The sequence below is a fragment of the Pollachius pollachius genome (assembly GCF_949987615.1).
Source record: "Pollachius pollachius genome assembly, chromosome: 6".
Lineage (NCBI taxonomy): Eukaryota > Metazoa > Chordata > Actinopteri > Gadiformes > Gadidae > Pollachius > Pollachius pollachius.
Genome location: NC_136939.1, coordinates 20,699,531 through 20,716,166, shown reverse-complemented (window position 1 = coordinate 20,716,166; position 16,636 = coordinate 20,699,531). Strand labels below are relative to the sequence as shown.

The 16,636-nt window shown below is 43.9% G+C and overlaps 2 protein-coding genes across 2 annotated transcripts; both read right to left on the bottom strand.

The window, feature by feature from the left end:
- Nucleotides 1-130: 130 nt before the first annotated feature.
- LOC307077482 (diacylglycerol O-acyltransferase 2-like) lies at nucleotides 131-3,107 on the bottom strand. The gene is made up of 8 exons (XM_079738911.1): nucleotides 2,990-3,107; nucleotides 2,403-2,493; nucleotides 2,076-2,183; nucleotides 1,916-1,986; nucleotides 1,307-1,511; nucleotides 969-1,143; nucleotides 607-791; nucleotides 131-433 (listed from the first exon to the last, which is right to left on the bottom strand). The coding sequence occupies exons 2-8, from the start codon at nucleotides 2,482-2,484 to the stop codon at nucleotides 279-281; spliced, it is 981 nt and encodes a 326-aa protein (XP_079595037.1). The 5' UTR covers nucleotides 2,485-2,493; nucleotides 2,990-3,107; the 3' UTR covers nucleotides 131-278.
- Nucleotides 3,108-6,790: 3,683 nt separating this feature from the next.
- Nucleotides 6,791-10,176, bottom strand: LOC307077484 (diacylglycerol O-acyltransferase 2-like; the record flags this gene model as incomplete). Its single annotated transcript, XM_079738913.1, has 7 exons — nucleotides 10,091-10,176; nucleotides 9,764-9,871; nucleotides 9,604-9,674; nucleotides 8,987-9,191; nucleotides 7,678-7,852; nucleotides 7,115-7,299; nucleotides 6,791-6,945 (listed from the first exon to the last, which is right to left on the bottom strand). The coding sequence occupies exons 1-7, from the start codon at nucleotides 10,170-10,172 to the stop codon at nucleotides 6,791-6,793; spliced, it is 981 nt and encodes a 326-aa protein (XP_079595039.1). The 5' UTR covers nucleotides 10,173-10,176.
- Nucleotides 10,177-16,636: the final 6,460 nt, after the last annotated feature.

Here is a 16,636-nt window from a genome sequence, read left to right as displayed (position 1 = left end):
AAAATATGAATAGTGCATTGGAAACACGTAAACAATACAACACAAATAAGGCAACGACAATATGTGCAGAGCTGCAGCATTATTTTAAATACCCAGTTTGTTGACCAGAGGATTTCTGATGCCCGTTGTCATGAACCGAGAGACCAGATGCCTATGGAGACCTGCTCTATTGTTACAGGTTAAATCCTTCATTTGATCAGAGCAGGGCTGTAATTGAAGTAGTCCCATGGTCGAGGCAGCGTGGAGAAAGTCTGTCTGGTTTACCCAATGCGAGTCCTCTAAATGATCTGCAGCTCGTGGCTTTCAGAGAGACCGCAGCTGACCTTATGCTCGTGGAACAGTTTGGAGAGCGACTCCATGTAAAGGTTGTGGTAGTGGTCCACTTCTTCCTCTGTAGGGACCAGAAGCTTCGGCACAGCGATGGGAGCTCCCACTGAAACCAGAGGGATAGAAATGTGGTTGAATCTTGGTTCCGGATCTTCAATCAGAGGCAGAACCCCCACATTTTTCCTAATGGGAAATCACCTTGGATGAAAGCGTCCACCTAATGAACCGGCTAAATGATCCAACAATGAATTGGGTTCTGGTAACGGGTGCTCCACTCACCCACAGACGTGATGGGGGTCCGGTAGGGCAGCAGGCCAAAGCGGTCCCCGAGGAACAGACACGGGGCGAACCCTATCAGCCTTTTGAAGAGGTCCTGTAACCTCCGGCCCACGCTGCCCTCTGAGAAGATCACCTGGCGGAACAACTCGTTCTCCCCGAACGAGTACACAGGCACCAGGTCGGCCCTGAGGGCCAGCACAGAGGGACTGGTTACACTGGGCGTCTCAGTTATTATGGTGGCTTCAATGTCTCAAGGAAGTCATTGTGGGGCCCTTTAATTCCAGTTTGTAGCCTATAATAACGACTTGATTTACAGTGCACCTTAAAATAAAATAAACACTTTCAAATGAACTGACGCTCACCCGTGCTGCAGCGCCACCCTGACGAACCCTTTGCGATGCCTCATGACCACCGTGTTGACCCCGGGAGAGGAGGACAGGGACTCTTCAGCGCCCCCTATCACTATCGAAAGCGCAATGCCTTTACCGCTCTTGGAAAGGACATGTGTCAGACTCGCTCGGCTCACTGAAAGCAGGCCTGGTCAGAAAAGAAAAAGAACAAAGTTATTTACACATGTATTGTTGCTATACTATCTGTCAGCCATGCAAGGCAACAGTCAGCTTGTCTTGGGCAGTTAGTGTGTAAGGTTTCTTGCTCAGGGACAAGTGTGGAAGCGAGGGGCCTTCTCTGGTACAAATACCTGCACTCATGATGTACTCCCTAAAGAGCGGTATCCGGAAGAGTCCGGCGAGCACGGCCAGGCTGGAGCGCATCCCGGGGAAGGCCTCGGCGAAGCCACAGCTCTCGGTGCTGAAACACGTGAAGCCTCCTGCACACATGATACCGTGCGGGTGGACGCCCAAGATGTAGTTCTTCTTGGGGTCCAGCTCGGCTGTCTTCACCAGCTGAATGACAACACAAAACATATATTTAAGTAATCATCATATGAACCATTAACATAAGATGCTTTAATATAGACAAATATGGACGCAGCCACGCAGAACTAAATGACCAAAATTAAGATCAAGATCCAAAGAATGTGTGTACATTGGAATTCAAGCCCATTGTCAAGTTTCCCCAGAATAGGGATTTCAGGGAAATTGTATTAATTTGTGTATTGGTTTTCTATAATATTATATATTACTGTTCCAACATGTATTATAATAATCATTAGGTTAATCAATCATGTTTGATTATGTGAATGTATCCATGTGCACTTTAGCGGTCATGTCAACATGTCAAATCAACCTCTAAGTGTAGTCATCCAAGAGCGAAAGATAAAGTCATTGCATCTGCATCTACATCATACCTTGATGGGAAAATAGTCTCGGAGGTGTCCCCATATCCGCCAGTTCCTCACGAACTCTGTTCTTCTGCCCCCTAGTGGTAACATCGTAGTAGTGAACACCTTTTAGATGCACCGTATTCTAAAGCCATTATGTGTACATGATTAGAAACAGCTTCACAACCTCTTTCAGGAGTATGCCAGTCCTTCACGAGCCACACGAAGTAGAGAGCAGAGAGTGGCCACAGAGAGGTGAACATGAGCGACACCACTAGGGTTAAACAAGTCACCCCTGGATGTTGTTGATGAGGTCATCCATGATAAGGAACACCAGAGAAGTGGTACATGAAATTAAAATATTTAGTGGAGCAAGTTTCTCAAATACATTTTCCTATTAAACATTGTTTATCTTTGCCATAAACCTTGACATTTTCTTTGCCAGAAATAGTTTGAGAAACTACACTTGAGCATAACTTAAACCCAACCTTAAAAGTGATTGCATACTGCTCACCTAGAAGGACAAAGGTGAACTCCCATTGCGCAGCACTGAGCGTCTCCAGAAACAGTTTCCACTGAGTTTTTTCTTGCTTCATGATGGCAACCTGCAGGCCATCCCATATAATGACCCATTCTCATATTGTTATTTTTACTCACTTGCATTGTATTGCAAGCGGGTACAAGGTAAGTAGTGCAAAGGGAATGTGAGTTATCTTAACAAAGATAACAGCTTTGATATGACATTGTGCATCACTGAACTGGACTTTGGTTTAAACAAGGTCGAGATCAGAGGCTTCAACTAAAGACTTCATCAAATTAACACATTTACTGCATCCCACAACTCCTCCCCTGAAACAACCAGTGGATCATTCAAGATATTTTTGAAGAAGTATTGGTCATTGGATATATATATATATATATATATATATAAAATTGGGAACACTTTAATGTCTAGGAATACTGTATATACGCATAGATCAGAATACATAAGGCTAAACATATGAATACAAAATTATGAATTATAAAACAATGACACAATCATAACTTTTCTATGACTGAGCAGTTCATAAGACAAATCAACTTGACATATTTTTTCTTTACCTTAGGGGAGGTTTGCGGTGATCACGGTGGACAGTAGTTCACAAGTGCAGGCAGAGCACAATGACAGGGTGTGCACTTTGACAAGATCAAATGAGCTCCTGATAACCGATCCACTCGCCCCTTCTTCAGCATTTACAAATAGTCATCATTATGACAAACATATACAAAGTGTTTGTAATAATCACAGGCCTCGACGCAATATGTCCTAGGTTGTACAGCTTACAAAATTTTCATGCCCACAATCCTTTTTCAGCATTTTTCCTTTTAAAATTCTCTATCAACAAATGGTCTGAGAAAAGGAAATAATAACGTCCTTTGTTCCAAGTGCCCTACCCAGTTGCTTACTCAAAAACTATGACTGTCATAAATGTGCAAAACTTTAAATGAAGATACTTGGTCCTATCAGGATTCAACTGTTAAATATTATAACACGTAGGCCAACTACATAATCATAATCATAATCTTCCGTCGTATATAAGATCTGTATAAGTGATCTAGTGATCCAAGTAATATTATAATATAAAAAAAAAGGTATTCATCTGGTGGATAGAGTTATGGTTAAATGACCGTGCTAAGTAAACACAGTAAATCTGACAAGGGACAAGTTCTGATACAAATATAAAGCGCGGACTCACTCACAATGTTGAACCCAGACCCGGCAGCCGGCTGGTCCTGCTCTCTTTCCGGGTTCCAGAGTAGGGGGCGTTTCTGTCTCTACAGGCCATGTGAAGACCCCGTCATGTGACACAAGGGGGGAGAAACACACAAAAGTGAGCGTGTAGCAATAGCTTTTTTTAGATTACAGTCGATACATATTGCATATAAATCAAAGATAAAATATTTTATTTTATATTATATTGTAATATTATATTATACATATAGGCCTATATGATATATATATTGTTATTTTAAATATATATTGAATTAAATATACAATATCTTCTAAAATATTTTATAACAACATTTAGTTAAGTATTCATGCCCTTCATAGCTAACAAATAAATAAATAAATAAATAAATAATAAAGTATGGATGGTGTAACAAAAGGGTGTTTGAATTACAGTGCGTGTGTCGTTATAAGCTGTGGTAGCCTGTCATATCACAAGCAGATGGAATATGACGTTGACTTTTACATGTTATTGTCAACCCGAATGCAGTAGGCTCCGATCCACCTACAATTCTTTTTGTGTGTGTGTGTGTGTGTGTGTGTGTGTGTGTGTGTGTGTGTGTGTGTGTGTGTGTGTGTGTGTGTGTCTGTGTGTGTGTGTGTGTGTGTGTGTGTGTGTGTGTGTGTGTGTGTGTGTGCATGTGTGCCTGCGTTCCTAAACATCGTATCTGTTTGAACCGTGATGGGGAAGATATGCGGGCCATAGCCTACTGATCGAGCCTGGGGAAGTTTGTGTCGGCCAACACCCAGGAGCTGGGCAAGGACAAGTGGCTGTGTCCACTGAGCGGCAAGAAGTTAGAGGTGTGTGTGTGTGTGTGTGTGTGTGTGTGTGTGTGTGTGTGTGTGTGTGTGTGTGTGTGTAGCGTTATGGGATACATCGGTGGCACAGGTTACGCAGGTCAGCAGCAGGACGCTAAGCAGTTAGGGGCTAGAGGGACGGGGTGGTGAGGCAACTCGGCCCCCAGAGGAAAGGCACCGGCATAGATCCCCAATATCCGCAGCCTACCCATAGACATGCATTTGAATTGTATTTGAATGTCTCTTCAGATAAAACTGTCGGCCAAATGACTAAATAGAAATGGCTCCGCTTAACCCTTTGAGCTACATTGCACCAATTGCGTGGTTCCTAGTTGATTGAGGACTTTAATGAGTTCAGGTGGAATGAGAATCTGCTTGGTTGGTCTCAAGCTACTGTTGTAATGGCAACGTTACTGTCCAGGGCCCAGAGTTTGTGCGCAAGCACATCTTGAACAAGCACGGGGACAAGATCGAGGAAGTGAAGAAGGAGGTGACCTTCTTCAACAACTTCCTCATGGATGCCAAGAGACCCTCGCTGCCGGAGCTGAAGCTGCCCCCCCTTCCGCGTCCGGGACAAGGTGAGGAGAGCCCTTTGGCATCCTGCCTCATGACCAACGCCTGTTGGGATTGGAAACTAACTGGGAGCGCTCTTCACTCATTATTTTCTCATCCAGGCCATTTAAAATCCTGCTGGAACGCACTGGGATTATAGATTAATGTTGATCTCCAGAGGTTGTTATCCAGGATCCTGTTTAAACCCCTCTGTCCAGTGTTGTTTAGACACCGGAGCATTCATCCATTTTATGTGTCTGTTGATCCGATATTGATTGTACACTTTTCTCATCCCAGTCCCCTTGGCTAGGTCTCTGCTTAATGACCTCCAATGTTCTCTAGGTGGGATGGGCCCCAACACGCCGTTTCCCCCCCAGGGGCCACAGGGGCCCATGGGCTTTGGCCAGCCGCGACCCCCTCTCATAGGCTTTGGAGGTAGGCCTGTTACAATGTGAACTGTTCCATACGCCGTGATGTTAGACCCAGATGAGGAGGTCCACTACCAACATCCTCCCACTGGACAGGTTGACTGATGATGACGATGAATAGAGGATTACCCCAGCGGCTCCTTCTAGTGTTCTTTAGGGGATTCATTGATGTCTTGACTTATATATTATTTATCCTGTGTTTTATTAATTATTTAGGAATTGTGCTAGTATATTAAAGCAGGGAATTAATTCAAATTAACGGTAGATGTTGTGTTGCATACTGAATAGGACAAATCTATTTATTGTTGAATTTAATAGTTTGGGATAGGTTTACAGGTGGGGTCCGATCACAGAACGACATTATTCATCAGCGGTTGGTTCAGTTGTTAAGACCGTCGTACCACAGCCTCTCCCTACCACTTCGCATTGTCTTCATGAGAGTAGATATCCCTCGATCAACCCATGGTGCTGCCCAGACTTCTAGCGTTGATTATCTCGGCCCGCTCCCCAACCAACCAGTACGGTGGAGGGGGGCTGGAGGAGGAGGCGGGGGCTGGGGTAACTACGACGGCTTCCGGGGGCCCATTGGATACCCCGGGAAGCACCGCAACAACAGGTAAAACCCATTGTAAGGATCGCCTCCGCTCTCCACCTCACCCACCGTCCACACAGAGGTCACTCCCAGGAGGAGAGGCGCCGCGTGACGTTCTCAACCCTGGTGTTGTGTCCTCGCTGTCTGGCAGGATGTCCCGGGGCGACCCACGCAACGTGGTGGAGTACCGGGACCTGGACGCGCCCGACGACCTAGAGTTTTTCTAATCCAAGCTATCCCCTTTTTCATTAATTTGCCGTTTTGTGTGTTGATTCAGTTAAACCTCCCCTCCCCATCATTTCATTAGTTAGACATGGAAATGATTCTAATCCACAGCTTTAATGTTATTCCTGAAGAAATAAAAGTAACACACTATTTATTTGTCATGAAAGTGTGTGTGTGTGTGTGTGTCACAAACTATAAGACTTTATTGCAACGGTTCCCATATTTTAATTCACATGTGTGATTTGTCATATATTCACATGGAAAATATGCATAGTGCATTGGAAACACGCAAACAATAGCGACACAAATGGGCAACGACAATTTGTGCAGAGCTGCAGAATAAATAAAAATACATAGTTTATTGCACAGATGTTTCCTGATACCCGTTGTCATGAACCGAGAGACCAGATGCCTATGGAGACCTGCTCTATTGTTACAGGTCAAGTCCTTCATTTGATCAGAGCACGGCTGTCATTGAAGTAGTCCCATGGTCGAGGCAGCGTGGAGAAAGTCTGTCTGGTTTACCCAATGCGGGTCCTCTAAATGATCTGCAGCTCGTGGCTTTCAGAGAGACCGCAGCTGACCTTATGCTCGTGGAACAGTTTGGAGAGCGACTCCATGTAAAGGTTGTGGTAGTGGTCCACTTCTTCCTCTGTAGGGACCAGAAGCTTCGGCACAGCGATGGGAGCTCCCACTGAAACCAGAGGGATAGAAATGTGGTTGAATGATCCGGATCTTCAATCAGAGGCAGAACCCCCACATGTTTCCTAATGGGAAATCACCTTGGATGAAAGCGTCCACCTAATGAACCGGCTAAATGATCCAACAATGAATTGGGTTCTGGTAACGGGTGCTCCACTCACCCACAGACGTGATGGGGGTCCGGTAGGGCAGCAGGCCAAAGCGGTCCCCGAGGAACAGACACGGGGCGAACCCTATCAGCCTTTTGAAGAGGTCCTGTAACCTCCGGCCCACACTGCCCTCTGAGAAGATCACCTGGCGGAACAAGTCGTTCTCCCCGAACGAGTACACAGGCACCAGGTCGGCCCTGAGGGCCAGCACAGAGGGACTGGTTACACTGGGCGTCTCAGTTATTATGGTGGCTTCAATGTCTCAAGGAAGTCCTTTTGGGGCCCTCAAGAAAGTCCTTGTGGGACCCTTTTATTTCTGTTGGAAGCTGTATAGTAACCACTTGATTTACAGTGCTCCTTTTTAAAACTACTGCAGACCCTAACAATACTCATACGTCAGTAAATTAATTAAGCCAAAAACCTTAAACATTAAATTTAACTGTGTATAAATACATATTAACATTAGTGGTTAAAAGGTCAATTCATAAGCTATCAACGAGCGGGGACATTAATTGATGAGTTCCAGGCTCACAGAGAACAAGACCAGGAGAGGTGTGGTGTGTTTTGGACCTCACCCGTGCTCCAGCGCCACCCTGACGAACCCTTTGCGATGCCTCATGACCACCGTGTTGACCCCGGGAGAGGAGGTCAGGGACTCTTCAGCGCCCCCTATCGCAATCGACAGTGCGATGCCTTTACCGCTCTTGGAAAGGACATGAGTCAGACTCGCTCGGCTCACTGAAAGCAGGCCTGGTCAGAAGAACAAAAGTCATACACACATGTTTTGTTGCAATACCTTCAGTGGTGTCCAAGTTAGATTATTTAGTAGGCTACATGGCTACCTGTTATACCTAATATGTAACAGTTGAACCGTGAAAAGAACAAGTAGGCTATCCTCATTTACATTGTAATGAGGATTGTATTGTACATTTCTGACACATTTCACTTGACACCTCAGTGGTGTCATGAGGTAAATGTACTGCATTTCTCCAGCGCCTTTCAGCCCTGTGGCAAAGCCATTTACCATTTTTGCCTCACATTCGCACTAAGCTGGTGTCAACCATGCAAGGCAACAGCCAGCTCGTCAAGTACAGTTAGTGTTGGGTGTCTTGCTCAGGGACACCTCAACGTTTAGCTAGCAGAAGCCAGGGATACAACCATCAAAACCTCCCATTCTGGACAACCCGCTGGACCTCCTGATTCACTGTTGCCCTCGGATACACCTTTAAATACTTGGTAGGACCCCCTCTATCATTCACTATTCATTTAGTTGTTTTTGTTGCTCTAATGTTAATCTATAATTCATATCTACATACTCTATAATTCATACCTCTGCAAGCATTTAAGCAGATTCCCTGCCCAGTGATTGGGTGATTTTCAGGTGTAACTCATAAACAGTAGATGTGGTGATGAATGGGGAATAGCAGTGACTGTTTTCCTTTGTGAACTGCTTGTGTGCATTTAATCACCACTGATTATGATCCGATTACCTCTGTGAACTGGAGGTTGTGTAAACACACCCTCCGCTACAATGTGGGTAAGTCCCTGAACTCAGTTTACTCAAGTACCACATTTTTCACCAGGCTTGTTGGGTCATTGAGAATCATGTCACAGACAGACAGATAGATATATCTTTACGCACACACACACACACACACACACACACACACACACACACACACACACACACACACACACACACATGCACACACACACAGACACTTATATAAATACAGTCATTGTTAAACTACATAACTTCTGTTAAACTGGCTGGCATGATTTTGCGGGGGTCAACCTTTAGCTTAGCAGAAGGCACAGCAGTCAACTCGTGTCGTGAGCTTGTTGAAGCGTGTGTGGAAGAGAGCGCGTTTTCTGGTACAACACCTTGACTCATGAGGTACTCCCTGTAGAGCGGTATCTTGAAGAGTCCGGCGAGCGTGGCCAGGCTGGAGCGCATCCCGGGGAAGGCCTCGGCGAAGCCACAGCTCTCGGTGTTGAAACACGTGAAGCCTCCTGCACACATGATACCGTGCGGGTGGACGCCCAAGATGTAGTTCTTCTTGGGGTCCAGCTCGGCTGTCTTCACCAGCTGAATGACAACACAAAACATGTATTTAAGTAATCATCATATGAACCATTAACATGAGATGCTTTAATATAGACAAATATGGATGAACTAAATGCCCAAAATTAAGATATATTGGAGTTCAAGCCCATTGTTAAGTTTTCCCTTGAATAGGGATTCCAGGGAAATTGTATTCATTTTTGTGTTCGCTATATTCTATAATTTCTATAATATATATTACTGTACCAACATATAATAATCATGTGATTACAGCCATGGTTTCATATGTCAATGTGTCCATTAGCACTTGTTGAAGAACACTCCCTACTTTATGTGTTTACAATAGCACAGTTGTGTCACCATGTCTTTAAATCAAGCTCCAAGTGTAGTCATCCAAGAGCGAAAGATAGTCATTGCATCTGCATCTACATCATACCTTGATGGGAAAATAGTCTCGGAGGTGTCCCCATATCCGCCAGTTCCTTACGAACTCTGTTCTTCTGCCCCCTAGTGGTAACATCGTAGTAGTGAACACCTTTTAGATGCACCGTATTCTAAAGCCATTATGTGTACATGATTAGAAACAGCTTCACAACCTCTTTCCGGTGTATCCCAGTCCTTCACGAGCCACACGAAGTAGAGAGCAGAGAGTGGCCACAGAGAGGTGAACATGAGCGACACCACTAGGGTTAAACAAGTCACCCCTGGATGTTGTTGATGAGGTCATCCATGATAAGGAACACCAGAGAAGTGGTACATGAAATTAAAATATTTAGTGGAGCAAGTTGCTCAAATAGACTTTCCTATTAAACACTGATTTTCTTTGTCATAAACTTAAAAAAAATTGCCAGAAATATTTTAGAGAAACTACAGGTTAGTGTAACTTAAACCTAACCTATAAAGTGATTTTATATATTGCTTACCTAGAAGGAGGAAAGTGAACTCAGATTGTGCAGCACTGAGCGTCTCCAGAAACAGTTTCCACTGAGTTTTTTCTTGCTTCATGATGGCAACCTGCAGGCCATTACATAATAGTGTAATGAACGGATCTCATGTTTAAGGTAAGTGGCGCGATTTATCTTAATGAAGATAACAGCTTTGATATGTCATCGTGCATCACTGAACTGGACTTTGGTTTAAACGAGGTCAAGATTAGAGGCTTCAACTAAAGACTTCATCAAATTAACACATTTACCCAATTGTACGCAACTTCTCCTCTGAAACAAATTGTGGATCATTGGAGATATTTTTGAAGAAGTATTGGTCTGTGGATATATATAATGGAGAACACCTTAACGTCTAGGAATACTGTATATAAGCCTACCCACAAAACCGAATACATCAGGCTAAATATATCAATACTAAATTACGAATTATAAACAATGACACAATCATAACCTTTCTATGACTGAGCAGTTCATAAGACAAAACAACTTGGCATATTTTTTCTTTACCTTAGGGGAGGTTTGCGGTGATCACGGTGGACAGTAGTTCACAAGTGCAGGCAAAGCACAATGACAGGGTGTGCACTTTGACCAGATCAAATGAGCTCCTGATAACCGATTCACTCCTCCCTTCTTCAGCAGCCTTCATCATTTAAATCATCATGACAAACGTTATGTTTACAAGGTCTAATTTTACGTCATTTTTCAAAGTAATATACAAAAATATCGATCATTTTATAAGTCGTCATCACCAAATGGTCAGAGAAAATTAAGTCATAAACCTGTGTGCCCTTCCGAGTTGCTTCCCTCAAGTGAAATGTGTCAGAAATGTACAATACTGTAAATAAGGATAGCCTACTTGTTCCTTTCAAGGTTACATATTAGGTATAACAGTTAGCCATGTAGCCTACTAAATAATCTAATTTGGTTTTATAAAATCTGTATAAGTGATCTAAAGTAATAGGCTATCCATTATTATATAAAAAAAATATTTTTTAAAAAGTATTCATCTGGTAGACTAGGTCATGGTTAGAGGATAGATCACAGTACATCTGACAAGGAACAAGTTGTAATGCAAATTAAAAGCGCGGAATCACTAACCATGTTCTCCGTGTACCGGTGAACCCAGACCCGGCACCGGGCTGGTCCTGCTCTCTGTCCGGTGAACCCAGACCCGGCACCGGGCTGGTCCTGCTCTCTGTCCGGGGAACCCAGACCCGACGGCGGGCTGGTCCTGCTCTCTGTCCGGTGAACCCAGACCCGGCACCGGGCTGGTCCTGCTCTCTGTCCGGTGAACCCAGACCCGGCGGCGGGCTGGTCCTGCTCTCTGTCCGGTGAACCCAGACCCGGCACCGGGCTGGTCCTGCTCTCTGTCCGGTGAACCCAGACCCGGCGGCGGGCTGGTCCTACTCTCTGTCCGGTGAACCCAGACCCGGCAGCCGGCTGGTCCTGCTCTCTTTCCGGGTTCCAGAGTAGGGGGCGTTTCTGTCTCTACAGGCCATGTGCAGCAGACCCCGTCATGTGACACAATGGGGGAGAAAAATACACAGAAATTAGCGTGTGGCAATAACATTTAAGGTTACAGGCTTCAACACATTGCATATAATTGTCAGATAAAAAAAATTAAAAAAAATCGAAATCAAGCTTTTTCTCCCATCGACTTGGTTTGCATTTCCATCCGTGTCAAGCAGGTTCTACATAGAATACATCTAGCCAGTACACAAACACGTACATTTCAACGCGGTAGGTAGGCCTACTATTTTCCTTATCAGTGTCCACCAAAACACAAAAACACATGATATTAAAGAGCATCGAGCAGAGCTGCTGTGACGTTTCGACGTGGTTTCATGTCGCTGCAGCGTCGGGCTGCTCTCCTCCTTTCCTCAACATGACAGCGTCCCGTCCTCTGGGCTTCTGCATGGTCTCTCCTCCTCGGGAAACTACACTATGAATATTTATATGAATGCAAATGCGAGGAGTGCTTCTGATTGGACATGTATAGCAATTTGTAGCGTGGCGCATACATCTCTGCTGGTTTGATTCAAGCCTAACCCCCGTGTTGATGGTTTTTTTTTCCCTCCAGGGTTGAAGCCAAACGACGCGTCGTTATTTTCATCTAAACAAGAATGACGTTCACCTGAGCCTGGGACTGTGTGGACGGGAACACTTTGTAACGTCGCAGCCAAGTGCACCATGGCTTCCGATAACATCTCACACCGGCGGGCACACGGTTAGACTTCGTTTAACCAAAGGACATGGAAGGGCTTTTATTCGACCAAGAAGCGACAATCTGATGATTTTTGCCACATGGGACCGATTCGATGATCTCGTTTCACTTGACACGCAGAGGAAAAAGGGATATTTCCTCCTGGTTTTCTCAACCCGGAGACAGCTGTGTCACCGACAGAGGCGCCCGGCGTGGTTTTGTTGTTGTCTGATTTTACCAGCAGGTGCGACTGGATCTCAGCGGAGTCTGCCTCTGCGCCAGCTGTAGGCTGCCCATCTACCGAGGTAGGCATCCCTCAAACCGCACTATTGAGCTGCAAAAAAACATCTTCAGTTATAAACTGTCGTGTGTTAAATATTTTTTTATGGACGGGGTGTGACAAGAAAAGCGTGTTTTGAATTGCAGTGCGTGTGTGTGAGTCGTTATAGGCCGTAGTAGCCTGCTGCCATATCACAAGCAGATGGAATATAACGTTGACATTAACGTGTTATTGTCCACCAAAATGCAATAGGCTCCGATCCACCTACAATTGTGTGTGTGTGTGTGTGTGTGTGTGTGTGTGTGTGTGTGTGTGTGTGTAGATGTGCGTTTATAAATATCGTATCTGCTTAAAAACCATGATTGGGAAGATATGTGGGCCATAGCCTACATCCAATGATGAAGTTTGGTCGTGACAAGCCCTTATACATATTTCACTAACAACAAGCCCACATCCGTCAGCTGGCATGTGATAAAATAGCATGCACGGAATAGGCTATTATATCCAATGGTCAATAGCAAGTCACTACATCCTCAGCGATGGATACCTGCGTGTTCCACCGTTATAGTTTATAGCCTCGAACACATTGGACCATATTTAATGCTTGAGTTTGTCATAAATACGAAGATGTGTAACCGCATTCGTGTCTGTGTGTGTGCGTGTGTGTGTGTGTGTGTGTGTGTGTGTGTGTGTGTGTGTGTGTGTGTGTGTGTGTGTGTGTGTGTGAGAGAGAGAGAGAGACTGAGGGTGTGTGTGTATTTGGCTGCTTCTGCTGACGAGCAAAGCAAACAATCATTTATATATAAATTGAAAAAAGAGAGAAACCATGAAAATGCCAGACAACTGTCAATATGTGATGTGAAATGATGGGTTTAATGCGTTACGATGCGCGGTTGTAAATAAAGCACGTTACGCTGTGTTTTACGGGCGTGCCATTCACTCCACCACGGGTCTCTAGTACCCAGACTGATACCCCCCATACCCCCTCACCCCCCGCAGCTGCTTCGATCGGTGCGCATAAACACCGATATCGGTCCAAATGCTTTTATAATCAACGCTGATTTAGGAGTGCTGCTCCCCTAGGTAGCTTTTGTTGGCTGCATTTATCTCACAGACTATCCTGATCCGTTAAAAATATATATTCGGGAAGCTTAAAAGCGGCATTTCCAGAATTACAAATTGAATACTACTACGTGTTGAGACAAGAGCGCCGCGCGTTTTGGTAATTACTATTAACAAGGTCGCGCCCGCCCGTTTATTCCTGCTGCTTCGAACGGAAACAACCAGTGTTGTTTTAACTAGGGAAGAGCAACAGAGGGACTACAACTGCTTTCAAGTACTGCGATTAATAAGCCATCATACTCACACTTAGTTAGTGCATTTCGGTGGGTTAAGGTTAGGACACGTGCCATGGAGGCCTGGTTTAGGGTTAGAAGACACTTCTGAACCTGTAGATCTATAGAAGACACTTCTGAACCTGTAGATCTATTTGCAGAGGCACTGGCACCACCGCACATTATAACAACGCTAAATACTACCCATTTACACATGGGTCATCGTAATGAACCAGCAAAACCAACTGATGCGTGGACAGCAAAGTCAAATTTAGTTTGCAACCCACACAACAAAATTAATTTAAGTCAGTACAGCAAGGGCCTACTAAGTAGTAAGCTATTGGAACTACATGATCTTTGTGCAACTATGTCGAATATATGATTATTATGTTGGTTCCATATATTCCACAAATGTTATTTTAAAATAGTTGTAATTTGTTTTAGTTTGTTCAACAGTCTGTTATTAATTAAAGGTTCAGGTATGTTTGTATCCTGTAAAACTACTTACCTTCCGGTGTTGCTCACAGGAAGTCAGGCTATTCCTCATATTGTGATCAGAATACATATAGCAGACTAAATCCTCTTGATGGTTGCAGGATAATGAATCAATAGCCAATCCAATTAAAGATCCATTGGAATGGAAACAGACTTGTTTTTCTAATCTTGTTTGAACTCATACCACAGACCTATTACTCACTTATTCAGCACAATAAGCAGACAATGTTTAAATTCACCCTTGTTAGTATCTACTACCGATTGCGTTTGGATTTCAATGTGTAAACGTATAACTTCCTCTCACAACAATGATGTGAACAGCCTCCCAAACCTTAACATGTCACCTATCAAACCATGTAACTTCATATAGCACCCTGCAACAAGTGAACACACAGCCATGGCTCACCTGAATCGGCACTACTGTCCATGTTCCATCCCACCAGTGTGTTGGATGGTGCTAAATTAGCTGTTTCAACTGTTATACTTGCTATTAATCTTCAGCTGAAAGTGAGAGTGGGCCAGTCCGAAGGCCAGCGTCTTCCACCCTGTAACTTTCAATGCTGCAAAGGTCATCTTTTAAATCTATGTTCAAGACCTACAGTATATGTACAGTATCTTCTACATCATGCAAATGGTGAAGAGCGACGGGCCGTTTTTTCATGGCGGGGTGTGTATGTATGGGATGTATTGTGGTGTTGGCTGAAGCAGCCATCTGACAGTCATCAGCTGCTCGCTGTGCTTTTGTGTGTTGATGTTTGGTGGGGTGCCCTTAGGACTCAGCTCTTCATTGATGGTAATGTCACTTCAGGACTGGTTTTTTCTCCGGGATTTGTTGTGTATTCCTCAAACTGCCTCACATGGTGAGTAAAAATCATGTTCTTCATTTCTTCTGAATCATTTACAGCTAACCACTCTCAGTAGTAAATAATCGCGGCAATGGTGTGTGTGTGTGTGTGTGTGTGTGTGTGTGTTGAGCGGGATATCCCATGGTGGTTCATCGCCCTTTTAAACAACGACTCAAAGTTATTGGCATGGCTGTCCCCTAGGAACAACATGCTAAATGGGTAATGACTGCCATCTCTGGAAGACAAACACAAGATAGAGACATTTGATATATTGTATAATAATAGCATGCATAATACACATTTACAGTTGTCCTCAACGTCAGTTTTTTGATATTGGCAGTGGCCATCTCGGAGGGGTCGAAGTGTCTAAGGTGTAGTGAGGCCAAGCGAGAGGAGATCTGAACTCATGTATTAACAACAGGGCATTTTGTTGCCAGGTTTCCGAGCTGCCAGAGAGGAGCATGAAACTTTTAAAATGCACATTTGGGTATGCGTCAATGGAACTATGCGTTTTTATCCTTAATTTAAAATGACTTTGAATTATGCATGCATTGTCACTAGTCATGATCCATGCGAAATCCATACATAACTTAGATTAGTTGGAAGGAGCCGGTTGTTCATTTGGTACAATGTATTGGAGATGCTCCCGTAGAAACATGTGAGACTCGGTTCTGAAGAATACTGTTGAACAACACCTGTGGAACCAATCCTCAAGGGAAAGATGTGCTCAGTTCATCTCCCCGGTAGCTCTGCTTTCGCCTCTCTCCTCATATTCACGCCACAAACCCCCCTGTGGTGACTTGCGGTCACTGCAGTTTGTTTGCAGCCTTTTTAAAAATGGCTGACTCTTCCTTATTTACAAAAAATAAAATGTGAATAAAATGTGTTGGGTTTTGCAATCATTAATCCAACCTGATCATTTTTCATGATCAACTGATCAAGAACGTATCGATTAATTGTTTTTTCTTTTTTCTGTGTGGGTGGTAATACTGCCCTCAGTCCACACATTGAAAGAGGAACGAGAATCTATAATCAATCAAAATACCCATTGATTGATTATAGATTCATCTTTTTTTCGGTCAGTTGCACTGATGAATACTTCGAAAAAGAAAGTAGAAAAAATAAAAAAAACTCTTCACATGAGGCATGACTTGCAAATGAGAAGTAAATGCATGAAGTGGTGAAGGTGAAAGCGGGGGCCTGTTTGCATATATGCAAATGTGCGTCTGTGTGCAAAATGTGCAGTGACTGGTTGGACGCTCTGACAATTTAAATAATGTCAGCTGGTGGAGAGTGGATTGTCCTGTGGATATTCCACCTCTTATTTTGTATTCTTATTTCATTATTTATTTTATGTTCAGATTC